Genomic DNA, 25533 nt, shown 5'->3' on the forward strand with positions numbered 1-25533 from the left:
TCTCTGTTCTGTACGTGTGTGTGTGTGTGTGTGTGTGTGTGTGTGTGTGTGTGTGTGTGTGTGTGTGTGTGTGTGTGTGGTGTGTGTGTGTGTGTGTGTGTGTGTGTGTGTGTGTGTGTGTGTGTGTGTGTGTGTGTGTGTGTGTGTGTGTGTCTGCACGCACATGTCGGCTGTTGAGCAATCGCATTCCTTACCCAGCATGCCTCACAAAAAAACTGGGATAGGGGGAAATGAGCGAAGGTCTCCTCACCACACCAACGCCCCGTTACCCCCGACAACAACTGATCTACACATCACTGCTGCTCAATGTGTGGTCCGCGGACCACCAGGAGGTCCACATGGACTCTTACAGGTCACTTACAACAAGCCTGTAACTCTGAGAGTTAAATGACTGAGGATTTTATAGTGTAGATTGGATTTATTTATGTATTTTATTGTATTTTAATGGGCGTCTGTGGCTTAAGTTAATGCATTGGTTCTCAAACTGGGACCCCAGAGGTCCTTGAGGGGAGGGAGGGGGTTGCAGGGGGTCCCCAGCAAAAGTAGCATCACAATAATTGTAACCACTTTATCCATTTGGCTATTCAAAATAGCCAAATGTCTACAAGATCTACAAGCTCGCATCGCGTCACTTTGTGCCGCGATGCAAGATTGTACATCTGCTATATTTTTTAGTCTAATAATTCTCCCTGGCACAAAACCTTTTCAGATGGGGGCCACAGCCAAATACATATTAATGTGCGGGTCGTTGACTAAACCACTGACATAATGCACGTCAAACTGTCCCCAGTGTTATTGTAACTCTCAGAGTGTAACCAATTCCATTCCATTTTGAGTGTACAAACTCCATTTGTATACACTCCCAGAGTTACAGACCCCGTAAGGGTTCATGTTGGACCATCGGGAGATCTCGAACCCGGTGTTGAGGACCAGTGATCTAGCTCGTGCGTGTGTCATGTGTGCCTCTACTAGTGGGGATTAATAAAGTTATTTGAAGTTTGGAGTGAAATGCGCTGACGTCAGAGCCTGACCGTCACATTATGAAACAGGACGCTGTGCCATTGATCCGCTTATGATCCCTGACACTGACAACATACACGTACTGTATACATGCACCCACTCTCACACACACACACACACACACACACACACACACACACCCGCTCACCCCGCGCCTTTACTGAGAGACAGAGAGAAAGAGATGGTAACAGAGGAAGAGAGAAAAGAGAGAGGGAGGATAGAGAAAGATTAAAGAGAGCGAGTGAGTGATATAATGAGAGTGGGGGGGGGGGGGGGGGGGGGGTGGCGGTTGCTTGACACATGTTGCAGTTGGAAATGTGCCCTCCAGCCTGCGGACATAACCTGTGGCGTCCCGCAAGGTTCGATCCTTGGTCCTTTGCTGTTCTGCATTTATATGCTGCCATTAGGTCAAATGATCCGCAATTTCAACATCTCTCTCCATTTCTATGCCGATGACACTCAAATGTATCTGTCCATAGACCCATTAGACCCAACCTCACTCACCTCACTCACCCCACTGATGGACTGTCTCACTGCTATACAATCTTGGATGTCTAACAACGTTCTGATGTTGAACGATGACAAAGCTAAGTTGATTGTGTTTGGACCAAAAACTGCTGCTAGAAGCCCAAGGTTGCAATGCTCCAAGGAGGCCAAAAAACTTGGTGTAATTTTTTACTCTAATCTGAATTTTAATAAACATTTCTCCAATATCACAAAATCTGCCATCTTCCAACCAAGGAGCATCTTTAAACTAGGTCATTCATATCATTTTCAGATGCACTCTTATTCATGCTTTTGTCTAATCACCTGGACTATTGTAAAACCTAGCAACATCACTGTCACCCCTGTTCTGGCCTCACTGTAGCCTCGCGTAGCCAGACAATATCACACGACACACTGCGTGGATATTAGTCTGGTCCCTATCAACGGTAGATTTTCTTCCAAGGGGCGGTTACAAAAAGATCCAATCGGACTCTATTGGTTAGACCTAAACCAATCAGAGCAGTGCTTCCTTGAACGAACCAATCAGAGCAGTGCTTCCTTGTACGTCATTGCTCCAAATAAGGTGATAAGCCCGCCCACATTTGGATACTGGGCCCTGGTTGGCTCCGCACAACTGCGGAGGGAGAGAATTGAAATCTCTATGGAGGGGGGCCAGACCTAATCTGCCGAGGGCTAAAGTGCATGCAATTTTGCAAAGGCAGATTCGTCTGAACCAGGCTAGCCTCACTGCACAGGCTACCTGTGGCTTTAAGAATTGATTTAAAAATATTATTGTTCGCTTTTAAATCACGAAACAGCCTTGCACCTGCCTATATATTTCAGATCTTTTGTCCCCTTACTTCCCTTGTGGTTTGTGTTGTGAAGCACTTTGTAAACTTGTTTTTGAAAGGTGCTACACAAATAAAGATTATTATTATTATGGCAGTGTAAACGTACCATATCGTTGCTGTCTGGCAGAAACCTCTTACCTTCATATTGGTAAATTAACGCCCTATATACGTATCATCACACTACAGCATCACACAATCGCATCAAAAGTAGCAGATCCAGGTTTCGAGAAGCTCGAAACCGCGTTTTGAGCTTGTGGATCTGCTACTTTTGCTATTTTAGAATTTGAATCCTGAAAAGTAACAGTTTTGGACATAATTATGAGGTTTCCACCCGACAGAGACGATATGTTTTCTCATGCCAATAAAGCTCCTTTGAATTGAATTGAAATTGAGAGACAGACAGACAGACAGAGTAAGTGTCTAGAAAAGTGTCCTCCTCAGAATCAGATAACAGGTATCCGCCAGGCTGGGTTGCCTACCATTTTACATATTGTGATAATTGATTAGGAAATGGCGCTAATGTGTGTGTGTGTGGGGGGGGGGGGTGGTCCTTTTCATACTGTTTCACAAATCGCACATTTTATTTAGCTTTAATCCATGCGTTGTGTTTTGTCTTCCAGGTGAACGGCTGCCTGCTGGACCCCCTGCCTCCCCTCTCCTCCTCCGTCCTCCGCAAGTCCTCCACCTCGTCGCCTAGCAACATGATGGAGACGTCCATCGACGAGGGCATCGAGACCGAGGAGCCCGCCGACACCGAGGACGACCCCGCCCACCTGCTGTCGGCCTATCAGACGGCGGCGCGCTTCGGCCAGCGCAGGCACACCCTCTCCGAGGTCACCAACCAGCCGGGACCGTCCATCCAAGGTACACCCCCCCCCCCCCCCCAACCCCCAACCCCCAACCCCCAGTAGACGCAAAATGTGCCAGCAAACTTTCTTTTTATTTTAAGGTTTTTAAGGACCACCCAGTTTAACCCATTCAATCCGGGAACGCATCTACAATGTCTTCTAAATTCCTAATCCTAATCCTTCTGAAAACGTATGTTGCTGTAATATCAGTGTTTCTCACACGTTTTCATGTCAAGGACCCCCAAAATTATGTATTTGGTCGCGGACCTCAACATATTTTGTTCCAAGGACCCCCAAGAAGCATAGAGTTACAAATGTTCGCTTTAAAAAACATATATTGAAGCTTGTATTGTAATTTGCAGACAGCTATGACATCGTCTCTGTCGGGGGGAAACCTCATATATCCAAAACTGTTACTTTTAAAAAGCAGCAGATCCACAAGCTCGAAGCTCGGAAGTAGGGCGTTAATTTAGGAAAAAAAACGCAAAAAGTTAGAGTATGGAGATAAGAGGTTATAGAAACGATATAATTAATCCCAATTATTTTGGCCGCAATAAGATGACATGTGATGTCATGTTGTGATGACATGAAATGTTCATATCGTCCCATCATCCCTGGTTTTCTTTCAATTTGACATTTTTAACCCATGAGACCTGAAGCCGATTCTACATGTCTCCTAAATCAGTTTTCTGAAAAACGTGTGTTTCTATATCAGTGGTGCTCAATCTTTGTCATGTCAAGGACCCCCAAAATTATATGTATTTGGCCGCGGACCCCCATCAAAATATTTTGTTCCAGGGACCCCCAGAAGCAAAGATTTGAGTTAAAATGTTCGCTTAAAAATATATATATATTCAAAGATTTGCACACATTTTCACGATTTTTCAAAAATAGCAGATCTACAAGCTGTGCCGCGCTATGAGCTTGTAGATCTGCTATTTTTTGAATAGCCCAAAGTGTAAAATAATGCTTTTTAGCTCAAATCTAAAAATGACACCGTTCCAGGTCTTAATGGGTTAACACTCTTCCAGGTAAGCTGTTCAGTTTGGGCCACAAGCCGTCTCTGGGCAGTGTGGACAGTGACATGGGCTACGACATGGCTCCATGGGCCTGCTGGAGGACCCCTCGTCTCTCGGCGACGTGGTGCTGGCCAATAGCGGCTCTGGCCCTCGCATGACCCCGCCCCCCTTCATGAGTGCCCGGCCCGCCAACCCGGCCATGGCGGCCCTGAGCTCCCAGCGCCGCGAGGCCCACAACCGCTCGCCCATCAGCTTCAGGGAGGGGCGCCGCGCCTCAGACACGTCGCTGACCCAAGGTCAGTACCAGCGAGTGTGTGTGTGTGTGTGTGTGTGTGTGTGTGTGTGTCTGTGTCAGTGGTGGAAGAAGTACTCAGATATTTTACAAAAGTACCAATACCACAATATAAAAATACTCTGTTACAAGTAAAAGGCCTGAATTCAAAATAGTATCGGCATCAAAATATACTTACAGTACCAAAAGTAAAAGTACTAATGTTTGAAAATAGCCTACAGTATGTATAAAATAGGTCTAAAGTTGTTAATGTATGTTTTATAATATAGTCATTTATATCTACTAGACCATACCCGGTCGGCGCAGCGCATCCGTGGGGGGATATGCGCACATGATCTGGCAACCCGGGAGGCAGTTTGTCCCATAGCTGGGCAGCCGCAGCTATGGGACGACATTCTTTGACACAAAAACGCTAATAAGAAGCTGGGATTTGATTAAATTGAGAAACGGGCTTCACAGTTGTGTTGAGATGGTAATGGTCAATGGCTGTGTGCAAAATCAGAGCAATTGGTCCAGCCAGTGAGGAGAACCGGGTAGCTTCACCACCACCACTACAAACGCACGCACAGAGGTTACTAGAATTATAGTAGGATAACTAGTTTACAAATAATTGTAGTGGAGTAAAAGTATTGCAAATTGGAGATACTAGTAGTACTAATAGTAAAGTAAAAAGTAACATGTACATGTATTTGCCCCAACACGTCTAACGCGTCCATGGCACTGTGGACCAAGTGCCAACGGCCGCGTCAGCACGTCCATGGCAATCAAAGAGTTAAGGACGTCCAAGCTTTTCTTTGGAAAGGGAGGACAGGTGATATAAATACAAAGTGACGCCGTTCCGAACTTCTGATGGCCGGTTTCAGAACTTCTGCTCTGAACTCTGCACCTCCAGGTGTCCTGAGAAGAACTATAGTTCGGAAAGCCCGTCCGAACCGGAAGATTCTCCGATGTGAGAAGGGAGTATGTATTGGCCTTTCAGACTGACCCAGGTCAGTGCTTTTGAAGACCTGTGTGTTCACCAGACCGTTCACACATACACACACACACACACTGATGATGACACGTGGATTGAAGTTCTCAGTCACCACGACTGATTTCAGTCATTTGGATTCCATAGAAGTCAGCATGACTTCTATGGATGCATGCCACACACCGAAAATAGGCTAGCTAGTATCTACGAGTTTACAAAGCGTTGTGATCTGTGTCGCTGTGCTGCAGTAGCAACTCCATACGTTGAACCGAAGGTGTATAGGACATATAGGTGCTGTCACACTATGTCTGGGGGCTCCTCAATGGCAGGTGAGCCAGTAGGATACACATCAGTGGCATCTACAGAAATGTGTGGGGAGTGTTAATTGGCATAATGACTAAATTAGGAGAAAACTAATTGGCTACACTAAATTAAAACAAAAAGGAGGTTATTACAGGAAGCGAAATTGTACACACACACACACACACACACACACACACACACACACACACACACACACACACACACACAGACACACACACACACACAGACAGACACAGACAGACTGACTTCCACAAAATAGCAGATCAACAAGCTGACAACACGTTGCAGTCCAATTGTTATTTTCTGCGAAAGCTTTCCCCACAATAACAGAAAACAGAAAAGACACTGGTATAGAGCCCTGAGGGACTCCGGTCAACCATATCTTTTTTTAAGTGGTTAATGCTCCATCATGGAGAGGTGGACAAATCTGCAACGCATTGTGATATTACACATCTGCTGTTTTCTGTAGGTTGTGATCTTACAGATCTGCTGTTTTCTGTAGATTGTGATCTTACAGATCTGCTGTTTTCTGCAGGTTGTGATCTTACAGATCTGCTGTTTTCTGCAGGTTGTGATCTTACAGATCTGCTGTTTTCTGCAGGTTGTGATCTTACAGATCTGCTGTTTTCTGCAGGTTGTTATCTTATACAGATCTGCTATTTCCTGCAGGTTAGGTTGTGATCTTACAGATCTGCTGTTTTCTGTAGGTTGTGATCTTACAGATCTGCTGTTTTCTGCGGGTTGTGATCTTACAGATCTGCTGTTTTCTGCAGGTTGTTATCTTATACAGATCTGCTATTTCCTGCAGGTTAGGTTGTGATCTTACAGATCTGCTGTTTTGCAGGTGACACTGTCATGCCACCACGTACAGTATGAATAAGGCTTAACCCTCTGCAGGGTGAGCTCAAAATGAGAACGTCATTGACGATGACGATGTTGATCATTGAAGTGCATAAATCACAACAATGACGTTCTTATTTTGAGCTCATCTCTCTCTCTCTCTCTCTCTCTCTCTCTCTCTCTCTCTCTCTCTCTCTCGTCTGTTCCTCATCCATCTATTGTCATTGAAACGCTGCTGCTGCGCTGTCGTTGCTCTCTCTTCCTCCCATCTCTCTGTAGTGTTTGTCTCTCTTCTCTTCCTCTCTCTGTATAAAGTTACATCCTGCAGCAGACAGGATGTAACGATGAAACTCTCTGAAATCTGCATCTCTGGAGCCCACAGCAGGGAGATGAGAGAGAGAGATGGAGGGGGGGGGGGGGGGGGGGGGGGGGGGCGGGTGTAATATTCATATTCTGTGACCCTCCCTCCCTCCCTCCCCCTCCCTGCCTGTCGAGTGTGGAGGCTGGCGGTGGTTTTGCGTCAGACTGCTGACTCTGGCTTTAAATAGCCCCCCTCATCTGAGTGAGTCAGGTCCCACTGCGCGCACACACACACACACACATAGTCGAGTCCCAATCGGCACCACCAACTACTGGATAGACGCTTATCGCTGCTCTCGGGCAGAAACCTCTTATCTGTTGTGGAAAAAAGTACTCAAATGTTTTACTTAAGTAAAAGCAGTAATACCAGAATATAAAAATACTCGGATACAAGTAAAAGGCCTGTGTTCAAAATGTTACTTGAGTAAAAGTACAAAAGTATTGGCATCAAAATATGCTTAAAGTACCAAAAGTAAAAGTACTAATGTTTGAAAATAGCCAATCGCGTTGTGAGCTTGTAGATCGGCTTTCAACTAGTCAATGTATAAAATAGGGCTAAAGTTGTGAATGTATGTTTTATAATGTAGTCATTTATATCTATAACGTAACTAGTAGCTACATTTTTCAGATAATTGTAGTGGAGTAAAAGTACAACATTTGCCTCTGAGATGTAGTGGAGTAGAAGTGAATGTACCGAAAATTGGAAATACTCCAGTAAAGTAAAAATACCCCAAAAAATGACTCAAGTATACAGTACTTGAGTAAATGTACTTAGTTACTTTACACCACTGATCTCCATATTCTAACTTTTTGTGTTTTTTCATAAATGAACGCCCTACTTGATCACACCACAGCGTCACACAGAAGCAGCAAAATTAGCAGATCTACAGGTTGGTTTTGAGCTTGTAGATCTGCTGCTTTTACTGCGTTTGAATTTTAACCCATTGAGACCTGAAGCCGATTCTACATGTCTCCTAAATCCCAACAGTTTTCTGAAAAACGTATGTTTCTATATCAGTGGTTCTCAATCTTTTTCATGTCAAGGACCCTCAAAATGATATGTATTTGGCCGCGGACCCCCATCAAAATATTTTGTTCCAGGGACCCCCCAGAAGCAAAGATTTGAGTTAAAAATGTTTGCTTTAAAATATATATATATTCAAAGATTTGCACACATTTTCGAGATTTTTCAAAAATAGCCAAATTGTAAATAATGTTTTTTAGCTAAAATCTAAAAATGACACAGTTCCAGGTCTTAATGGGTTAATCCTGAAAAGTAGCGGTTTTGGACATGTGAGGTTTCCACCCGACAGAGACTGTGTTATGAAAGAGACCTGTGATGGAGTATAACTAAGTACATTTACTCCAGTCGCTGTGCTTGAGTGCAATTTAGAGGTACTTTTAATTATTTAGATGATCCACTGTATATAATAAAACAACAAAACATTCATTATCACCATAAGCCCTGGATCTGCTATTTTCATTTTTATTTTTAAATCACCATCATATAAAAGGAAGAGTTTTTTTTTTTTTTTGGGACGTACGAGGTTTCTACCCGGCAACACCGACGATGCTCAGGAACACGCCCACATCAGTCCTAATGACGTAGGTCCCAGTCACACAGCCAGTAGGAGGCAGCGACGAGTCATCCCTGTCACACTCACTGTCATGGCTGTCGTGACTAATTGCTCCCCGGGTGGGATTAACCCATTCAGACCGGGGACACGACCGCATCTGTGTCATTTTAAGATTTCTTTGGCTATTCAAAAATAGCAGACCTACAAGCTCATAGCGCGGCACTGAGTGCCGCGCTATGAGCTTGTAGGTCTGCTATTTTTTTGGGACAATTATGCAAATTTGTGCAAATATTTGAATATGTATATATTTTTTTAAAGGCAAAGGGAACATTTTTGACTCAAATCTTTGCTTCTGGTGGTCCCTATATTAAAAAAATATTTTGAGATGGGGGTCCGCGGCCAAATACAGAACCACCGATAGAGAAACACGTTTTTCGAAAAACTGTAGGATTTAGAATACATTTGTAGAATCCCCCCAGAAGCAAAGATTTTAGTTACAAATGTTCACTTTAAATATATATATATTCAAAGATTTGCACAAATCTTCATGATTTTTCTAAAATAGCAGATCTACAAGCTCATAGCGCGGCACTTGGTGCCGCGCTATGAGCTTGTATATCTGCTATTTTTGTATAGCCAAATCAATAAAAAAAAAAATTCCACAGCCGCATGCGTTCCCGGTCTAAATGGATTAATGAAGTTATTTGAAGTTTGCGATGTGAAAACGTCTGTGCTGACGTCAACACCCTCAACCCTTCTCATTACGACACGATGAGGCACTAACGACCCATGCACAATCTGGTGTGTGGACTTTAGGTTTAGAGTCATGCCTGATTCAGTGGTGGAAAAAGTACTGACACTTTTTTACTTTAAGTAAATGTATCAATGCCACAACGTAGAAGTAGTCTGTGCAAGTAAAAGGCCTGGTGTTCAAAATGTTACTCGAGTAAAAGTACAAAAGTATTGGCATCAAAATATACTTAAAGTACCAAAAGTGAAAGTGCTAAAATGTTTGAAAATAGCTGATCTACAAGCTCATAACGCGTCGCGATGCGACGCGTTATGAGCTTGCTATTTTCAAATAGCCTATGTATAAAATAGGGCTAAAGTGGTTAATGTGTGTGTTATAATTTAATAATTTGTACCTGCAAAGTAACTAGTAACTAAATGTTTCAAATAATTGTAGTGGAGTAAAAGTATAATATTTGTATTAAGTATTGAAAATGGGAAATACTCTAGTTTAGTAAAAAATCCTCAAAAGTGTATTTAAGTACAGTACTTAGTAGGGGTGTGCCGATATATCGTCCCACGATATATCGCGATACGTTTTCGTGACGATATGTATCGTTTTGGGGAAAAAAAATATCGTTTTGAAATTTTTTTTTTTTTTTTTTTTTAACTTTTTTTTTTTTTTTACAATCATTATAATCAGGCATGCAAACAGCCCCGAGGTGAAAAGGGTGACAACATGTTTTTTTTTGGGGGGTCAGGTGTCACACTATTGCCCTATTTGGATTGAAAACGGCTATTGTAGCTGAAAAGCTACAAGTTTGCATGTCTGAATAATGCAAAAACAGAATTATTTGTTTGCATTTACTTTTTTACACCCCCATATATTTTCATAATAAAAAAAGTGCGTATCGTATCGTATCGAAATCGTATCGAAGTTGTGAGCCAAATATCGTATCGTATCGTTTGGTGAAATTAGTGTATCGGCACACCCCTAGTACTTAGAGTAGAGTAAATGTAGTTAGTTCCTTTACACCACTGGCCGGATTTATACTTAGTTGCACACCTGTGCCCCGGACTGAAAATGGCAGATCTACAAGAAGCTTGTAGATCTGCTGTTTTTGGCTAATGTTCCCCTCAGAATAGGGATGCTAGAGTTCAAGAAGTTAATCGGAAAAAAAAAATCCTATCACACAAAGATTTGGCGGCCCCCCTGTAGTAACTCTTGAGGACCCCCTGGGGGTCCCGGACCCCCTGTTGAAGGCCCCTGGTTAAGACTGATGGCACTGTAGGTTCTTGGTTTACCTATGATCCTAGATTATTATTTCTATGCATTGCATCACACGTTTACAGAAGTAAAAATAGTTCCCATTGTGTTGTTATTTCCATAGAAAAAAAGAAAGGGAAGAAGAAGGGGGGGGGAGAAGAATCAAAGAAAACAAAAACATTATCTACACATTTACACATAGTACCTGAGATAAGATATTAGGTGCGTGAGCAGCAGCAGATGTATACTGTGCATATACTTATGGACGTTAGTTAACATTAAGACCTGAGGCGATTCTTAAAAAATGTTTTCTGGAAAAACAGTTTTTTGAAAAAAATCTTTAAAAAAAAGTTTTTCAAGATTTTTCAAAAATAGCAGATCTACAAGCTCATAGCGCGGCATGAGCTTGTATATCTGGTATTCTTGAATAGCCAAAGAAATCTAAAGTGACACAGATGCGTTCCAGGTCTTAATGGGTTAAGGTGCTGGAAAAACACACCAAAAAAAGGACAAAAGTCAGTGCGTTGTACATGGGATTAAGGTGTAAAATGTCAGTGTGTGTCGACCCCATAATCCACATAAAGTAGTAGACTGACACTGGTATAATCCGCAAGTAGGTCCATGAGGAAGAGCAAGTCCAAGTCACTTGTCCCTGGCAGTGGTGTAAAGTAACTAAGTACATTTACTCAAGTACTGTACTTCAGAATACGTCGCATGGCGACGCATTGTGAGCTTGTAGATCTGCTATTTTCAAAAAGATTTGTATACATTAGAAAGCTTGAAACGGCACATTCTGTATAAGGAGTACTTTAACTTTTGGTACTAAGTACATTTTTATGCCAATACTCTTGTACTTTTACTCAAGCAAATAACGATGATTCTGTGTTCTCTAACATTTCAGCTAACACCCCTGATGTCATTGTTGTTAATGAGAACCATAGGGAGGTGTTCATTCTCGAGGTCGGCTGTACTTTTGATTACAGCTTAGAGGAAGCCTTCCTAACCAAAGTGCTAAAATATCAACAGCTAGAGCAGACCATCTCTCAGCTAGGCTACAGATGTAAACTTTTGGTTTTTATCTTTGGTAGTCTAGGACACGTGCACAAGTTGGTTGTGAGGGGCCTGCAAATGGCCGGCCTCTCCAAAAGGAGGGCTAAACAATTAGCAAGGTACTGCTCAATATCAGCTATTATGGGAAGCCGCTCAATTTGGAGGAGGCGTTGCTTCCTTTACCCATGATTGTCCGATGTGTTTGACAAGTATGCCATCTTTTGTTTTGTATGTAACATTGCTCTGCTCTACATGCGCTTTGTAACTAACTGTTTTCCCATCATCTGACTGCACTGGCAGTGTTTATGTCCTTTGTACATCCTGTACTTCTTATTATGTGGACATAAATAAATATTTCAAATGTGTGTGTGTGTGTGTGTGTGTGTGTGTGTGTGTGTGTGTGTGTGTGTGTGTGTGTGTGTGTGTGTGTGTGTGTGTGTGTGTGTGTGTGTGTGTGTGTGTGTGTGTGTGTGTGTGTGTGTGTGTGTGTGTGTGTGTGTGTGTGTGTCTCTCTCAGGTCTGGTAGCGTTCCGTCAGCACCTCCAGAACCTGGCCAGGACCAAAGGCATCCTGGACCTCAACAAGGTGCAGATGCTGGTGGAGCAAATGGACTCGGGGGAGGGGCCCGCCATGGGCCCCCTAGTGGGCCCTCAGCCTCACCTCACCTCACCTCACCTGCACAACCTCCTGGAGGTCAGCCTGCTGCTCACACACACACATACGCGCACGCACGCACGCGCAGGCACGCAGGCACGCACATAGGGGTTCAACTCTTAACCCATTAAGACCTGGAACTTTGTCATTTTTAGATTTGAGCTAAAAAAGCATTATTTTACACTTTGGGCTATTTGGGCTAAATTCGTGAAAATGTGTGCAAATCTTTGAATATATATATATTTTTAAGTGAACATTTTTAACTCAAATCTTTGCTTCTGGGGGTCCCTGCAACAACATATTTTGATGGGGGTCCGCGGCCAAATACATATCATTTTGGGGGTCCTTGACATGAAAAAGATTGAGCACCACTGATATAGAAACACACGTTTTTCAGAAAACTGTTGAGATTTAGGAGACATGTAGAAGCGACTTCAGGTCTCAATGGGTTAATCAAACTAATCGAATATGTCGTTGCTGTCGGGCAGAAACCTCTTATCTCCATATTTCAACTGTTGGTGTTTTTTTGGTAAATAAACGCCCTACTTGATCATACAGCGTCACACAAAAGCATCAAAGGTAACCGTGATTTTGTTCATGTTGATGCGATGATACCGTTCACTAGCGCTATTGTCTATTGACAAACACTATCGTGGGAGCGTTATTATTACGTCGCGCGTACAGACCGCCCTCCTCCCGTCCTGAGTACGGTTTGAGGTTCTCTGTCCCTCACTGTCCACGGTGCCACCCAGGCAGGTTGTGGTTGTGTAACCCCAGGAGAGGCAGCCAACTTGGGCTTGTTTTGCTGTCCTCAGCCCCCCCTGGCCCCCAGGGTCAGGGTGAATGCAGCCATTGTTGAGGTCACTCTGAGTGTAGTTGTGACTGGTACCCATTGGGCCTAAACTGGACACACAAACACACATGCACGTGCACACACGCATGCATGTTGCACACACACACACACACACACACACACACACACACACACACACACACGCACACGCACACGCACACGCACACACACTGAATCACCACTAGCAGAGCAGTAGTTCTCAAAGTGCGGTCACTAGCACATTGAGCTAATATTCTAGCATCAGTTGAACCACTTTGACCCTATGTTATACTTAGGGGCTATTCGAAAATAGCAGATCTAACAAGCTTGTAAGCTTGTTAGATCTGCTATTTTATGTTCCTGGCACACAAAACCTTTTTCAAAGGGGTGTCTGTGACCAGAATACATAACGTAGCTGTCGGGCAGAAACCTCTTATCTCCATATTCTAACTTTTTGTGTTTTTTTGTAACATTTTTGTAACATGTAACGTTTTGGACAACACCGTATGATCCACCCGACAGAGATGATATCAATTTGTGGGTCTTTTACGGACTAAGCCATTAAATCCGGGAACACGTGTGTGTGTGTGTGTGTGTGTGTGTGTGTGTGTGTGTGTGTGTGTGTGTGTGTGTGTGTGTGTGTGTGTGTGTGTGTGTGTTTTTTTCATTATTTTGTCTGTCAAATAACCGAGCTGTGCAGCTGTTAGTTATAAGTCTTGGGGGCATGTCATCCTCTGGCCCTGTGCTTCCATTTCATTAAGCTAATGCACACGGTCCCTGGAGTGTGTGTGCACCACGTCATTTAGGGTAAGACCGGCGTCTGGCCCACAACGGTAAACACACTGACACTTAAGACGGGCAGACACAGACCAAACCCCAACAACAAGCGCTTCATTAAAACCCAATGGCTGGACTGTAACTGAGTGCATTTACTGGAGTACTGTTGTACTTAAGTGCATTTGTTTTTGTATCTGTACAAAAAGGTTTTTGTTAAAGGTTAAAGCACTATATTCTGATAGTAATCATTGCTAGGGTGTTTGTTCATTAACAGGAGTCTCCCTGTCTCTCCAGCTCTTTAATAAACAGAAAATACATTTTCAAGTACAGGTGACGAAAATGTACTTGTTCCAGTTCCAATTTTGTCTGCTCATGTCTTTGTGTCATCACTTCCAATCTCACTTGTTTAATCTGTATCCTGTCTGAGGTCTCTCTCCTGATTGGATAAAATTGGTATCCTGACCTGAAAGATGCATGTTCTGTTTATCAAAGAGCTGGAGAGACATAGAGACTCCTGTTACTGAACACTTTGTCCACCACTGATTAACCCATTAAGACTGGGAAAGCATCTCTGTCAATAGCAGATATACAAGCTCATGTAGTATGAGCTTGTAGATCTGCTATTTTTGAAAAAATCTTGAAAATGTGTTCAATTTTGTCCGATTCTACAAATGTTGTCTAATTGAATGGGTTAACCCATTAACACCGGGAACGCATCTGTGTCATTTTAGATTTATTTGGCTATTTTTGTTAAATCGTGAAAAAATATTTTAGGATTTAGAAAACATTTTTTTGAATCGGCCTCAGGTCTGAATTGGTTAAGAGCAGCGTACATGCGGTCCAGTATGAACACGATGCGTGGACACGCTGCTATAGGTACCCTGTACTGGAACGTACTGTCCCTTCTCTCTACTGTGGTATAACAGGATGTCTCTCCTCTTGTGTCTCCGACCCTGCAGGACGAGGCTTCCAAGCAGCATGAGAACGTGGCTTTATACCAGGGCGGTGGTACCCAGCAGGGCCCCCCGCCTCCCCTCCTCTCCCGCAGACAGAGTCTGGAGACCCAGTACCTCACACACCACAGACTGCAGGTAACGTAACACCAGTGGCTCTCCGCGGTTTCCGGGTATAGGCCCGTCACAATTATTACATTATCGTCCAATTGCAATACAAAAAAAAATAAAAAATTGTACAAATCTTTGAATATATATATATATATTTTTTTTTAAAGCGAACATTTTTAACTCCAATATGTGCTTCTGTGGGGTCCCTGGAACAAAATATTTTGAGATGGAGGTCCGCTGCCAAATACAAATAATTTTGGGGGTCCTGAACATGAAAAAGTTGGAGCACAAAATATTAGGATTTCGAAAACATTGTATTTGGCCGCGGACCCCCATCTCAAAATGTTTTGTTCCAGGGACCCCCAGAAGCAAAGATATATATTCAAAGATTTGCACAAATTGCACAAAAAGATCTACAAGCTCATAGCACGGCACTCGGTGCCGTGCTATGAGCTTGTAGATCTGCTATTTTTGAATAGCCTAAAGAAATCTAAACTGACACAGATGTGTTCCCGGATTGAATGGGTTGAAATATATATTTTCCAACAAAAATGTGTTTTTCAGATGAGCACTGTTTTGACTCATAGTTCACACTAACAAGAGGGTGTTTGCGTGGTTGTGATATCAGGTGTTTGATTGTCTTTGATGAGGCTGTGATTGTGTTGCATCACAACCATGCAAACACCCTGTGTTAGTGTGTGTCCTGAGTCAGACCAGTGCTCATTTAAAAAACACATTTTGGTTGTTGAAATAAGACCGGGAACGCATCTCTGTGCCATTTTACGATTTCTTTGGCTATTTTTGAAAAATCTTGAAAATTTGGGCAAATATTTGAATACGTATATTTTTAAAGCTAACATTTGTAACTCAAATCTGTGCTTCTGGGAGGTCCCTGGAACAAAACATTTTGAGATGGGGGGTCCGTGGCCAAATACATATAATTTGGGGGGTTCTTAACATGAAAAAGTTGGAGCACCACTGATATAGCAACATAATGTTAGGATTTAGAAAACTGTATTTGGCCGCGGACCCCCATCTCAAAATATGTTGTTCCAGGGACCCCCAGAAGTAAAGATTTGAGTTAACTCACTGAGTGCCATTAACGTGTTTCACGTGTTTTTACCGCTATGGCGCTGGGTGCCATTAACGTGTTTGACGTGTTTTTGAAAAAATAGTAATAGTAATAGTTTTTTTTTTTTTTTTTTTTTTACATGTTCAGAACCCAAGATATCATCATCTGAAGATGTGCAGCTCCATCCACTCCTTGTTTAACTTACTGTAGAACTGAAAAAGGCTGTATCTCGCTTCCTAAGCACTGTTTGTTTTCTGTGAAAAAAACTCTGGCACTTTTCAGAATCAATTCTGAAATAATTCTGGCAATCCTGGCACTCAGTGAGTTAAAAATGTTCGCTTTAACAAATATATATATTGAAAGATTTGCACACATTTTCACGGTTATAAGAAAATAGCAGATCTACAAGCTTGGGCAAGTGCCGCGCTATGAGCTTGTCTATCTGCTATTTTTGATTAGCCCAAAGAAATCTAAAATGACACAGATGCGTTCCCGGTTGGGTCCAACGTAATCATTAGACCCGTCTCATCTTACCAGCGCTGCCTGTCGTTAACACTAGCTTACTTATTATACACATATTTTGTTAGTTCTGAACCTTTCCTACAATTTGCTTTCTTTTGTTAAAATATTTTTTTCCCCAAAATGTTTTCATAACAATTTCAGTCCAGGCAGGCACCAAATAGGTCTGTCATAATTATGACATAATCACCTATTCGCAATCAGTAGAGATAATTATGACACAATCACCTATTCGCAATCAGTAGAGATAAGTGCAGTCACTATTTTGCATAATCGTCATAATGGTTTCTAATACATTTTAATATTTTGAAAGTAATAAAATTATCAAAAATAATTGTCATTTATTTGTCTCTATATTTAAGTTCTGCCCTCTGTAATCTTGGTTTACAAGGCCTAAAATGCAAAACAGAAATCTATATTTCTTTTCAGCGTATAATGCTCAATGCCAAAAAAAACACAATTAAATAGTCAATTGCGATGATTTGCATGCCAATTAATCGTCGAGAAAGAATGTCATCATTGGCTTACAACAACCCTTAAACGCCAAATTTGTTTTTGGGGTCTCAGGGAGAAAGAACCCGCTGTGTTCCAGAAAACAGGGAAAACTTGTCGCTGTCTTTTTTTCCCCTGCAGTTTTTCAAACCGCTCCTAGGAGGCTGAGTGACGTTTATGTAACTTGTGGGATGTAGTGTTAGTAAATGTTTGTAGCCAGTCCCCATGGCAGCTGGCTCACAGTGCAAGCGGTCGTACAGTAATAAGTGGCTCTGTGTCCCTGTCCTTCAGGCCAGTGTCTTGGCCAGCAGTCCAGCCAGCTGTCAGCTCTTCTGCAAGGAGAATCCTCGCAGCCTCGAGCAGCAGCTGCAGGAACACAGGTAAAAAGAAAAAAACAACAACTACTGCTTCAAGTTTAACCCATTTAGACCGGGAGAGCATCTTGTGTCATTTTAAGATTTCTTTGTCTATTCAAAAATAGCAGATAAACAGTACAAGCTTAATGTGTGCAAATCTTTTAATGTTTAAAGCGAACATTTTCAACTCCGATCGGTGCTTCTGGGGGGTCCCCGGAACAACATATTTTGAGATGGGGGGTCCACGGGTAAATACATATTATTTTGGGGGTCCTTGACAGTTGGAGCACCACTGATATAGCAACATACTGTTAGGATTTAAAAAACATTTTAGATATGCATTTGGCCGTGGATCCCCATCTCAAAATGTTTTGTTCCAGGGACCCCCAGAGGCAAAGATTTGAGTTACAAATGTTTGCTTTAAAAATATACATATTCAAAGATTTGCGCAAATCTTCCACGATTTAAAAAAATAAATAGCCAAAGAAATCTTAAAATGACACAGATGCGTTCCCGGATTGAATGGGTTAAACCTCTGACTACCCTCCAGTACTGTGACAGCAGTGATTCTCAACCTGTGGGTCGGGGGGTGGGGGGTTCCCATCCCCAGATGATTAGCTTAATGTGCAACATTGTTTTCTCACACAACAGTAAACAAACCATTATACAGACACATTTCTAAAGTGACAATTTAAGGATTTTTAAGACCTTTTTAATACCAAAAAAAAAAAATCTATTACACCATTTCTGTGTCCAAAGTAATCAACAAACTATACTATAAAACATTTCTAACACCAAATTGTGAAATATTACCTGAGACAGAGACAATATTTATCTGTTTATTTATTTTGTACTACCTTTTGTTGTTAATTATCATTATTTGAAAATAATTTTGATAAATGAAATACAAAAATCACATTTTTAAATTAGGAAAAAACCCTTTAAGAAGTAGTGAACATTTATTTTCACTAGTTTGGGTCCCAGGGAGACATCAAATGTCGAGGGAGGAAACCTTATTATTATTATTATTATTATTATTATTATTATTTGTTATGTATTATTTAGTCTCAAGCTTGTGTTAATACTTTTCATTGGTTAAATGTTTATAAAATCCACAGACACACTTCCACTTTCACTTTAAACATTTGTGCTACTATTGCATGACACTTTTGTATGACAAGAAAGTAAGGAATTAATGTACAGGAAACAAAAAGAACATAAAAAGTTGAAACATGGAGATGCAAGGTTTGTGCCTCACGGTAGCATATTCAGACTTTGTCTCAGAATTCTTAGTTTTGTTTCTCGGAATTGGCAAATAATAATACTTCTGAGAGAAACACTGAATTCTGAGATATCAAGTTACTGTAGAGGTTCTTTCAACAGAATGTTTAGAATTCCCATTCATCCTCCAATGTTGACAGAAACAACGGTTGCTATGTGCAAAACTTTTATTTATTTATTGCAATGTGTTGACATATGAGATATATCAACATAAATGTAATGATCTGGTGTCCAATTGCTAGAACTTGTAAACGAGTTACAAGTGGAAGAAGTAATTTCATGCTTTTCCCATGTTTTTACCTACAAGTACTCTTGACTACCACTACACCAGCAATGTGCGGTTTTCTTTTGAAAGTGCTTTACCATGGTTACAGGCAGCCATGCTGAATGACAGAGAACTATACAAACATTGTGTGTAAAGGCCTCTAATCCATTCAATCCGGACAGCATGCTGTGTCATTTTAGATATTTAGCTATAACCATTATTTCATAGTGGCTCAGGGGTAGAGTGGCCGGGTAGAGTGAACTGGAAACCACAAGGGTCCCTGTTCGATCCCGGGCTGGGGCGCTCCCCCAGAGTTAGTGTCGAAGTGTCCTTGAGCAAGACGCTGAACCCCTAATTGCTCCCGATGAGCAGGTTGGTGCCTTGCATGGTTTCCTCCGCCATCGGTGTATGAATGTGTGTGTGAATGGGTGAATGGCACAATCAATGTAAAGCGCTTTGGATAAAAGCGCTATATAAATGCACCATTTACCATTTACTTTGGGCTATTCAAAAATTGGGCTATTCATCGTGTCATTTTTGCAAATCTTTGAATATTATATACATTTTTAACTCAAATCTTTGCTTCTGGGGGTCCCTGGAACACAATATTTTGAGATGGGGGGGGGGGTCCGCGGACAAATACATATCATTTTGGGTGGTAAAAGTTTGAGAACCACTGATGTTATAGCAACATAATTATTTTTCCCCCCAAAAAAATGGATTTAGAAGACATTTGTAGAATCCCCTAGAAGCAAAGATTTGAGTTAACATTTTCGCTTTAAAAAACATATATATGTTTTGAAAGATTTGCACAAATGTCACGATTTTTCAACCAAAACACATTTTCACAATTTATTTAAAAAAAAAAGATATTTTTGAATAGCCAAAGACATCTAAAAATGACACAGATGCGTTCCCGGATTGAATGGGTTAATGCTGGGGGGAAAAGAATACTGAGATATTTGTGCGAATTGCAAATAAACAAAAAAGTATACAATTATATTCAGCGTTTGTAAATGGGCTTCTGTTGGGCAGTATGAATGTGAATGATGTCCCTGTTTCTTTTCCACTTGTGCAGTCACATCGCTTAAGGTCAAGGGTCCAGGGGGTCCTCAGAGTTACTACAGGGGGGGCCGCCAAATCTTTCTGTGATTTTGATTAACCTCTTGAACCCTATAGCATCCCTATTCTGAAGGTACTGCGAGGCGTTGTGAGCTTGTAGGTCGGCTATTTTCAGCAAAGAGGTTTGGTGGATTAAATGGATGATCGAGATGCCTATAATAATGACATATCGCTGGTGTCGGGCAGAAACCTCTTATCTCCATATTCTAACGTTTTGTGTGTTTTCTTTCCTGTAAATGAACGTCCCACTTGATCATCCCACAGCGTCACACAAAAGCATCAAAAGTAGCAGATCTACAAGCTCGCAAAGCGACGTATTTTGAGCTTGTAGATCTGCTACTTTTGCTATTTCTGTATTTGAATCCTGAAATGTAACAGTTTTGAACATATGAGGTTTCCACTCGACAGAGACGATATCCAACTCCTGTCATCATCTCTCGCATGTCTTTCCTCTCTCTCTCTCTGCTCTTGGTTTCCTGTCTCTCTACACTGACCTGTCTGAAATAAAAGCATACAAAATGACACAATTCAATCTTACTCTAGAACAGGGGTCTTCAAGGTTTTTTTTCCAGGCCAAGGACCCCTTAACTGAGAGAAAGATGAAGCAGGGACCCCCCCCCCCCCCCCTACATATTATATAAAATTGTGTTGCAGATTAAACATTTTCCTCTCAACCTCTTGTGAGTTTGTAGATCGGCTAATGTAAAAAGAAAGAAAAAAGGTTCCTATCACACAAATATTTGGCGGCCCCTCTGTAGACCGCTGCATGGGGGTCCCAGACCCCCTGTTGAAATACCCCTGCTCTAGAGAGTCCCACCGTTGCTTCACTCATTTCTGAAGTAACGTTGATGAGCGCTGAGTTCAGAGGAAGTTCACACATTTATTTAACGCTAAAAAAAGAGACCAGGTCCCTGAAGTGAAACGGCAGAAAATGGCACCGGCACTTTTTCATCACAGTTCTCTGAGGAACACCTGGCTGTATTCTGTATGTTACAGCATCATTCTACATCCACCTGGCTGTATTCTGTATGTTACAGCATCATTCTACATCCACCTGGCTGTATTCTGTATGTTACAGCATCATTCTACATCCACCTGGCTGTATTGTCTCTCTCTCACTGCAGACTGTCTCTCTCTCACTGCAGCCTGTCTCTCTCTCACTGCAGCCTGTCTCTCTCTCACTGCAGCCTGTCTCTCTCTCTCCCTGCAGACTGCTCCAGAAGAGAATGTACCTCCAGCAGAACCAGGGCATGGGTCTGCTCCCCTACTTCAACCAGATGCAGATAGCCGAGGGCTCCTATTGCCCCGGGGGTCCCGGCATGGACCCCACCGCGGCCTCCGCCACCTCTCCTCAGGGCCAGCCGGCCTCGGCCCAGCAGGCCTCGCCCCCCTTCAGCCAGGGTCTGGTGGTCCCCCTGATGGAGCCCGGGGTGGTGGGGGACGCCCTGGTGTATGACCCTTACAACATGAGCCATCACCACCACTACGCCCAGCACCTCCCCCCCGGGGCCCACATGCACCACCCGCTCCTCCACCACCACCCCCAACAGCCCCACGACTCGGCCGCCTACAGCTACCCCTCAGGCTGTGAGCAGCAGGCCCTGGTGGGCCCTTCCTCCACTGAGGCACTTTACCCGGAGCAGTATGAGTTCCCGCTGCTGGACCCCGGCCAGCCGCCGCCGCCGCCCCCCGGCTCCGCCCCGCCGGGAGAGGCTTCTGAAGGGGCGGTACCCGGCGGCGGGGGGGCGGGGCAGTACGAGGGCCTGACCCTGCCGGAGCTCCAGAGCTCCCTCCTGGACAGTGAGATGATGGAGACGGTAGACTCTCAGCATGGCTTCGTCATGGTCAACTGAAGAACTGTGTGGTCCAAGCAGGAGAAGGCAGTGTTAAAGCTATGGGAACCCCAACGCAGCATTAAAAACGGAGCTGGAGAGAGCATTTGCAAGGAAAAAAAAACGCAAAGCGCGGAGGCCATAAGGGTTGCAACATGGAAGGAAACAAAAGTGTTCGATTTTTTGTACGACTAACGTCAAAATGTCTTTTTTTCCTTAGTTGTGATTGAGCAGAGAGAGAAAACAAAAAAAAGGAAAAACCTCAGAAAACTACCAAAATCCTTCCGTTTAGCCTAGCTTCCCTTTCTCTCCCTCACTGGGTCTGGTTGTCATACCAGCTCTTACGATGCCAGGAGGACTGCACCTGGGTTGGGGCGCTGCTGTGGCACCCAACGGGTGCCATGGTCTTTACCGGGGAGGGGGGGGTGCAAGGCCCGCTGCTGCTGCTGACATGGATGTCGCCCCCCACCCCCGCCACTACGAGGTGGGTGAGATGCTCTGGGGGTCGCGACCCCTGCAGATATGGGAGGCTGCAGTTGAACAAGACGGAAGAGAGAAGAGAACTTCATTACGACCGACTGACTGACTGGCTGACTGGCTGACTGGCAACCAAAAGCACAACAACGGCTTTTTGTATCGAAAAATACAAGTACTGTAGGACGTCAACGTATAAGACCTTGACTTAGAAAAAAAAGGAGAAAAAAAACACTTCTGTGTGTTTGTTTTTAAACTTTCAAAAGAAAGAGAAAATAGGGAGAGAAAAAAAAAAAAAAAGAAACACCTGAACTTGTCACAAAGGCCCTCATTTATCATGCCGCATCATTGTTGAATCCTCCCTCCTCCGCAAATTCAAAATGTGAAGATGGTCACAGGTAAACGGATCTCCTCTTATTCACAGAACGTTCTTTAGATAAGATATATTTCTTCTACAATGACGACCGCCTCCGTATCCGTATCATGTGACCAGTTTTGACTCACTGGAAAGCGTCAGTTCGGCCTGAGGCAGAAGGAACCACCAGACCTTTTGGCCGTTGGAACAAAGCTCATTCACGTACACGAGGAGGCTAGAGGTCCCTGTTATCTGTTAAACGTGTGCTTTTCTTCTGCGTTTTAAATGGCACTGAAACGGCCTATTCAATAGAGTGTCTTCTTTGTGCAGTAGGTAGATTTGTATCTTATCAGCCCAAGTAGACCCCATGAGAATAGTCGAAAATCGCCGGTCACTTAAAAAAGCCACCGGCTTTGCTATCGGCTACGGCAGTGGTTCTCAAACTTTTTTTATTTTTTTATTTCAAGAACCCCCATAACTCTGAGAGTGTACAAATGGAACCAAATGGACCCGTTACTGATCTGTAAGGCTCCATTTGGAACCCCCTCAAGGAAACCCTGAGGGTCCCTGGACACCACTTTGAGAACCACTAAGCTACAGTATGTGAGATGAATAGCATCTGTTTTGTCACTCCTCCTGTCCTTTTGTTTTGTTTTTCTTAACATGTACTGTAACTACTGATTCAGATTCTTTATTCCTTAACACTACTGAACGCTTTCACGTTGTGCTTCTCTTAGTACACACACACACACACACACACACACACACACACACACACACACGCTTTCTTTGATAATTCCATTTAGTTGTTGTTTTTTTCTTCTTCACCACCGGATTCAAACGGATGAAAGATCTACTGCGTTAATTGTTTTTGTTTCATGAGGAAATCAGGCTTGATAAATGAGGGCTAATGTAATTATTGTGCGCTTGGGTTTTTAAGAAGTACACAGTGTTAGCCAGTCAATATTATTCTATTTTTGTGGCAATATAGAAGCAATATTAATCCTTGATGTTTGGGAAGGAGGATTTGTGAACGGAAGCCTCACCTGTACGGCCAAGTGTGATTGGTTCCCGGGATCTCTTGAGTCATCATCATCACAGGGTCATCACTGGAGCCGATGATGTAATCGGGAGATAATCTTTCACTCGCCCTGTGTGTACACGGATAAGCCGTGTGTGTGTGTGTGTGTGTGTGTGTGTGTGTGTGTGTGTGTGTGTGTGTGTGTGTGTGTGTGTGTGTGTGTGTGTGTGTGTGTGTGTGTGTGTGTGTGTGTGTGTGTGTGTGTGTGTGTGTGTGTGTGTGTGTGTGTATTGCTGTACTGTATTTGTGAGGGCCAAATGTCCCCTCAAGTATATCAAAACATGTGAGAATCAGACATTGTCAATGACAAAAAAAAGAGCATTGGTTGTTTTATGGTTAAAACACATTTTTAAAGGTAATCTTACAATTAGGACAAGATTCAGGTTTGAGTTTAGAGGCATTAGAGGTTTAGTTTAGAGTTGGAATTGTGACTGATTTATACTTATATACTTATACGCACCAAAAAGAACAGATTATGTCCTCACGAGTATAGTAAAACAAACGTACGTGTGTGTGTGTGTGTGTGTGTGTGTGTGTGTGTGTGTGTGTGTGTGTGTGTGTGTGTGTGTGTGTGTGTGTGTGTGTGTGTGTGTGTGTGTGTGTGTGTGTGTGTGTGTGTGTGTGTGTGTGTGTGTGTGTGTGTGTGTGTGTGTGTGTGTGTGTGTGTGTGTGTGTGTGTGCGTGCGCGCGTGCGTCCATCCATCCGTCCGAGTGTGTGAATGAAGATTTTTAAATCCCTGCGTGTATCACATCACATGACGTGAATTTACAGGAATCGATACGGAGAAATTGTGCAATGGTGTGTTGATGTTTCCTGTCGAGCACGAAATACACGCTCTACCAAATGACAGACTACATAATCCATGCACCCCCCCCCCCCCCTTCCCTCCCTCCCCAGTGCAATGTTGTAGCCTTATAGGTGAGGGCTTAATTCCTTTAAGACCGGGAACGCATCTGTGTCATTTTAAGACTTCTTTGGCTATTCAAAAGTAGCAGATATACAAGCTCATACAGTATGAGCTTGTACTGTATATCTGCAAAAAATAATAATAATAAGATTGTGGAAAATTTGGGCACATTTTTTCGATCTGTGCTTCTGGGGGTCCCCCATCTCAAAATGTTTTGTTCCAGGGACCCCCCAAAAGCAAAGATTTGAGTTACAAATGTTCGCTTTAAAAATAAAGATTTTTCATAGCACTCATAGACCGGTGCAGGGCTATGAGCTTGTATATCTGCTATTTTTGAATAGCCAAAGAAATCGAAAATGACACAGATGCGTTCCCGGATTGAATGGGTTAATTCCGGCGTACCTCCTTAGCTCCTGTAATGCCTATAATGGTGTGTTAAAGATAATAGTGTCTAATCATGTTTATAAAGTGGTTGAATTATTCCCTTAAACCAGTGTTTCTCAGACTTTTATTTTATTTTAGGGACCCCCCAGCTTGGCATGGTTTAGGCCATGGACCCCCCATAACTCTGAGAGCGTACACAAGGATTTGTGACTGTACAATGCTTTGGGCCATGGTAATTTTTCAGCTTTTGCAGATTATGAAAGTACAGAATGTACTGTAAGCTTTCCATTTCATGTTGTTATTGGGGGGGTCCTTGAAATGAAAATGGTCGGAAAAGCACTGGGGTTAACCCATTAAGACCTGAGGCGATTCTTTAAAAAAAATCTAAATCCTAACAATTTTTGGGGAAAAAAATTGAAACATGTTTTTTTC

At 42.7% G+C, this 25533-nt stretch overlaps 1 protein-coding gene across 1 annotated transcript in view; it reads left to right on the forward strand.

Moving 5' to 3' along the window:
• Positions 1 to 25207, forward strand: part of sik2b (salt-inducible kinase 2b) — a 114962-nt gene extending 89755 nt beyond the window's left edge. Inside the window, 7 exon segments of the mRNA XM_084065360.1 lie at positions 2978 to 3221; positions 4237 to 4299; positions 4302 to 4520; positions 12151 to 12326; positions 14856 to 14987; positions 17335 to 17423; positions 21278 to 25207. Coding sequence (XP_083921486.1) covers positions 2978 to 3221; positions 4237 to 4299; positions 4302 to 4520; positions 12151 to 12326; positions 14856 to 14987; positions 17335 to 17423; positions 21278 to 21920 — 1566 coding nt within the window. The 3' untranslated portion in view covers positions 21921 to 25207.
• The last annotated feature ends 326 nt before the right edge of the window (positions 25208 to 25533 follow it).

Source organism: Gymnoscopelus microlampas, assembly GCF_963454915.1.
Source record: "Gymnoscopelus microlampas genome assembly, chromosome: 8".
Classification (NCBI taxonomy): domain Eukaryota; kingdom Metazoa; phylum Chordata; class Actinopteri; order Myctophiformes; family Myctophidae; genus Gymnoscopelus; species Gymnoscopelus microlampas.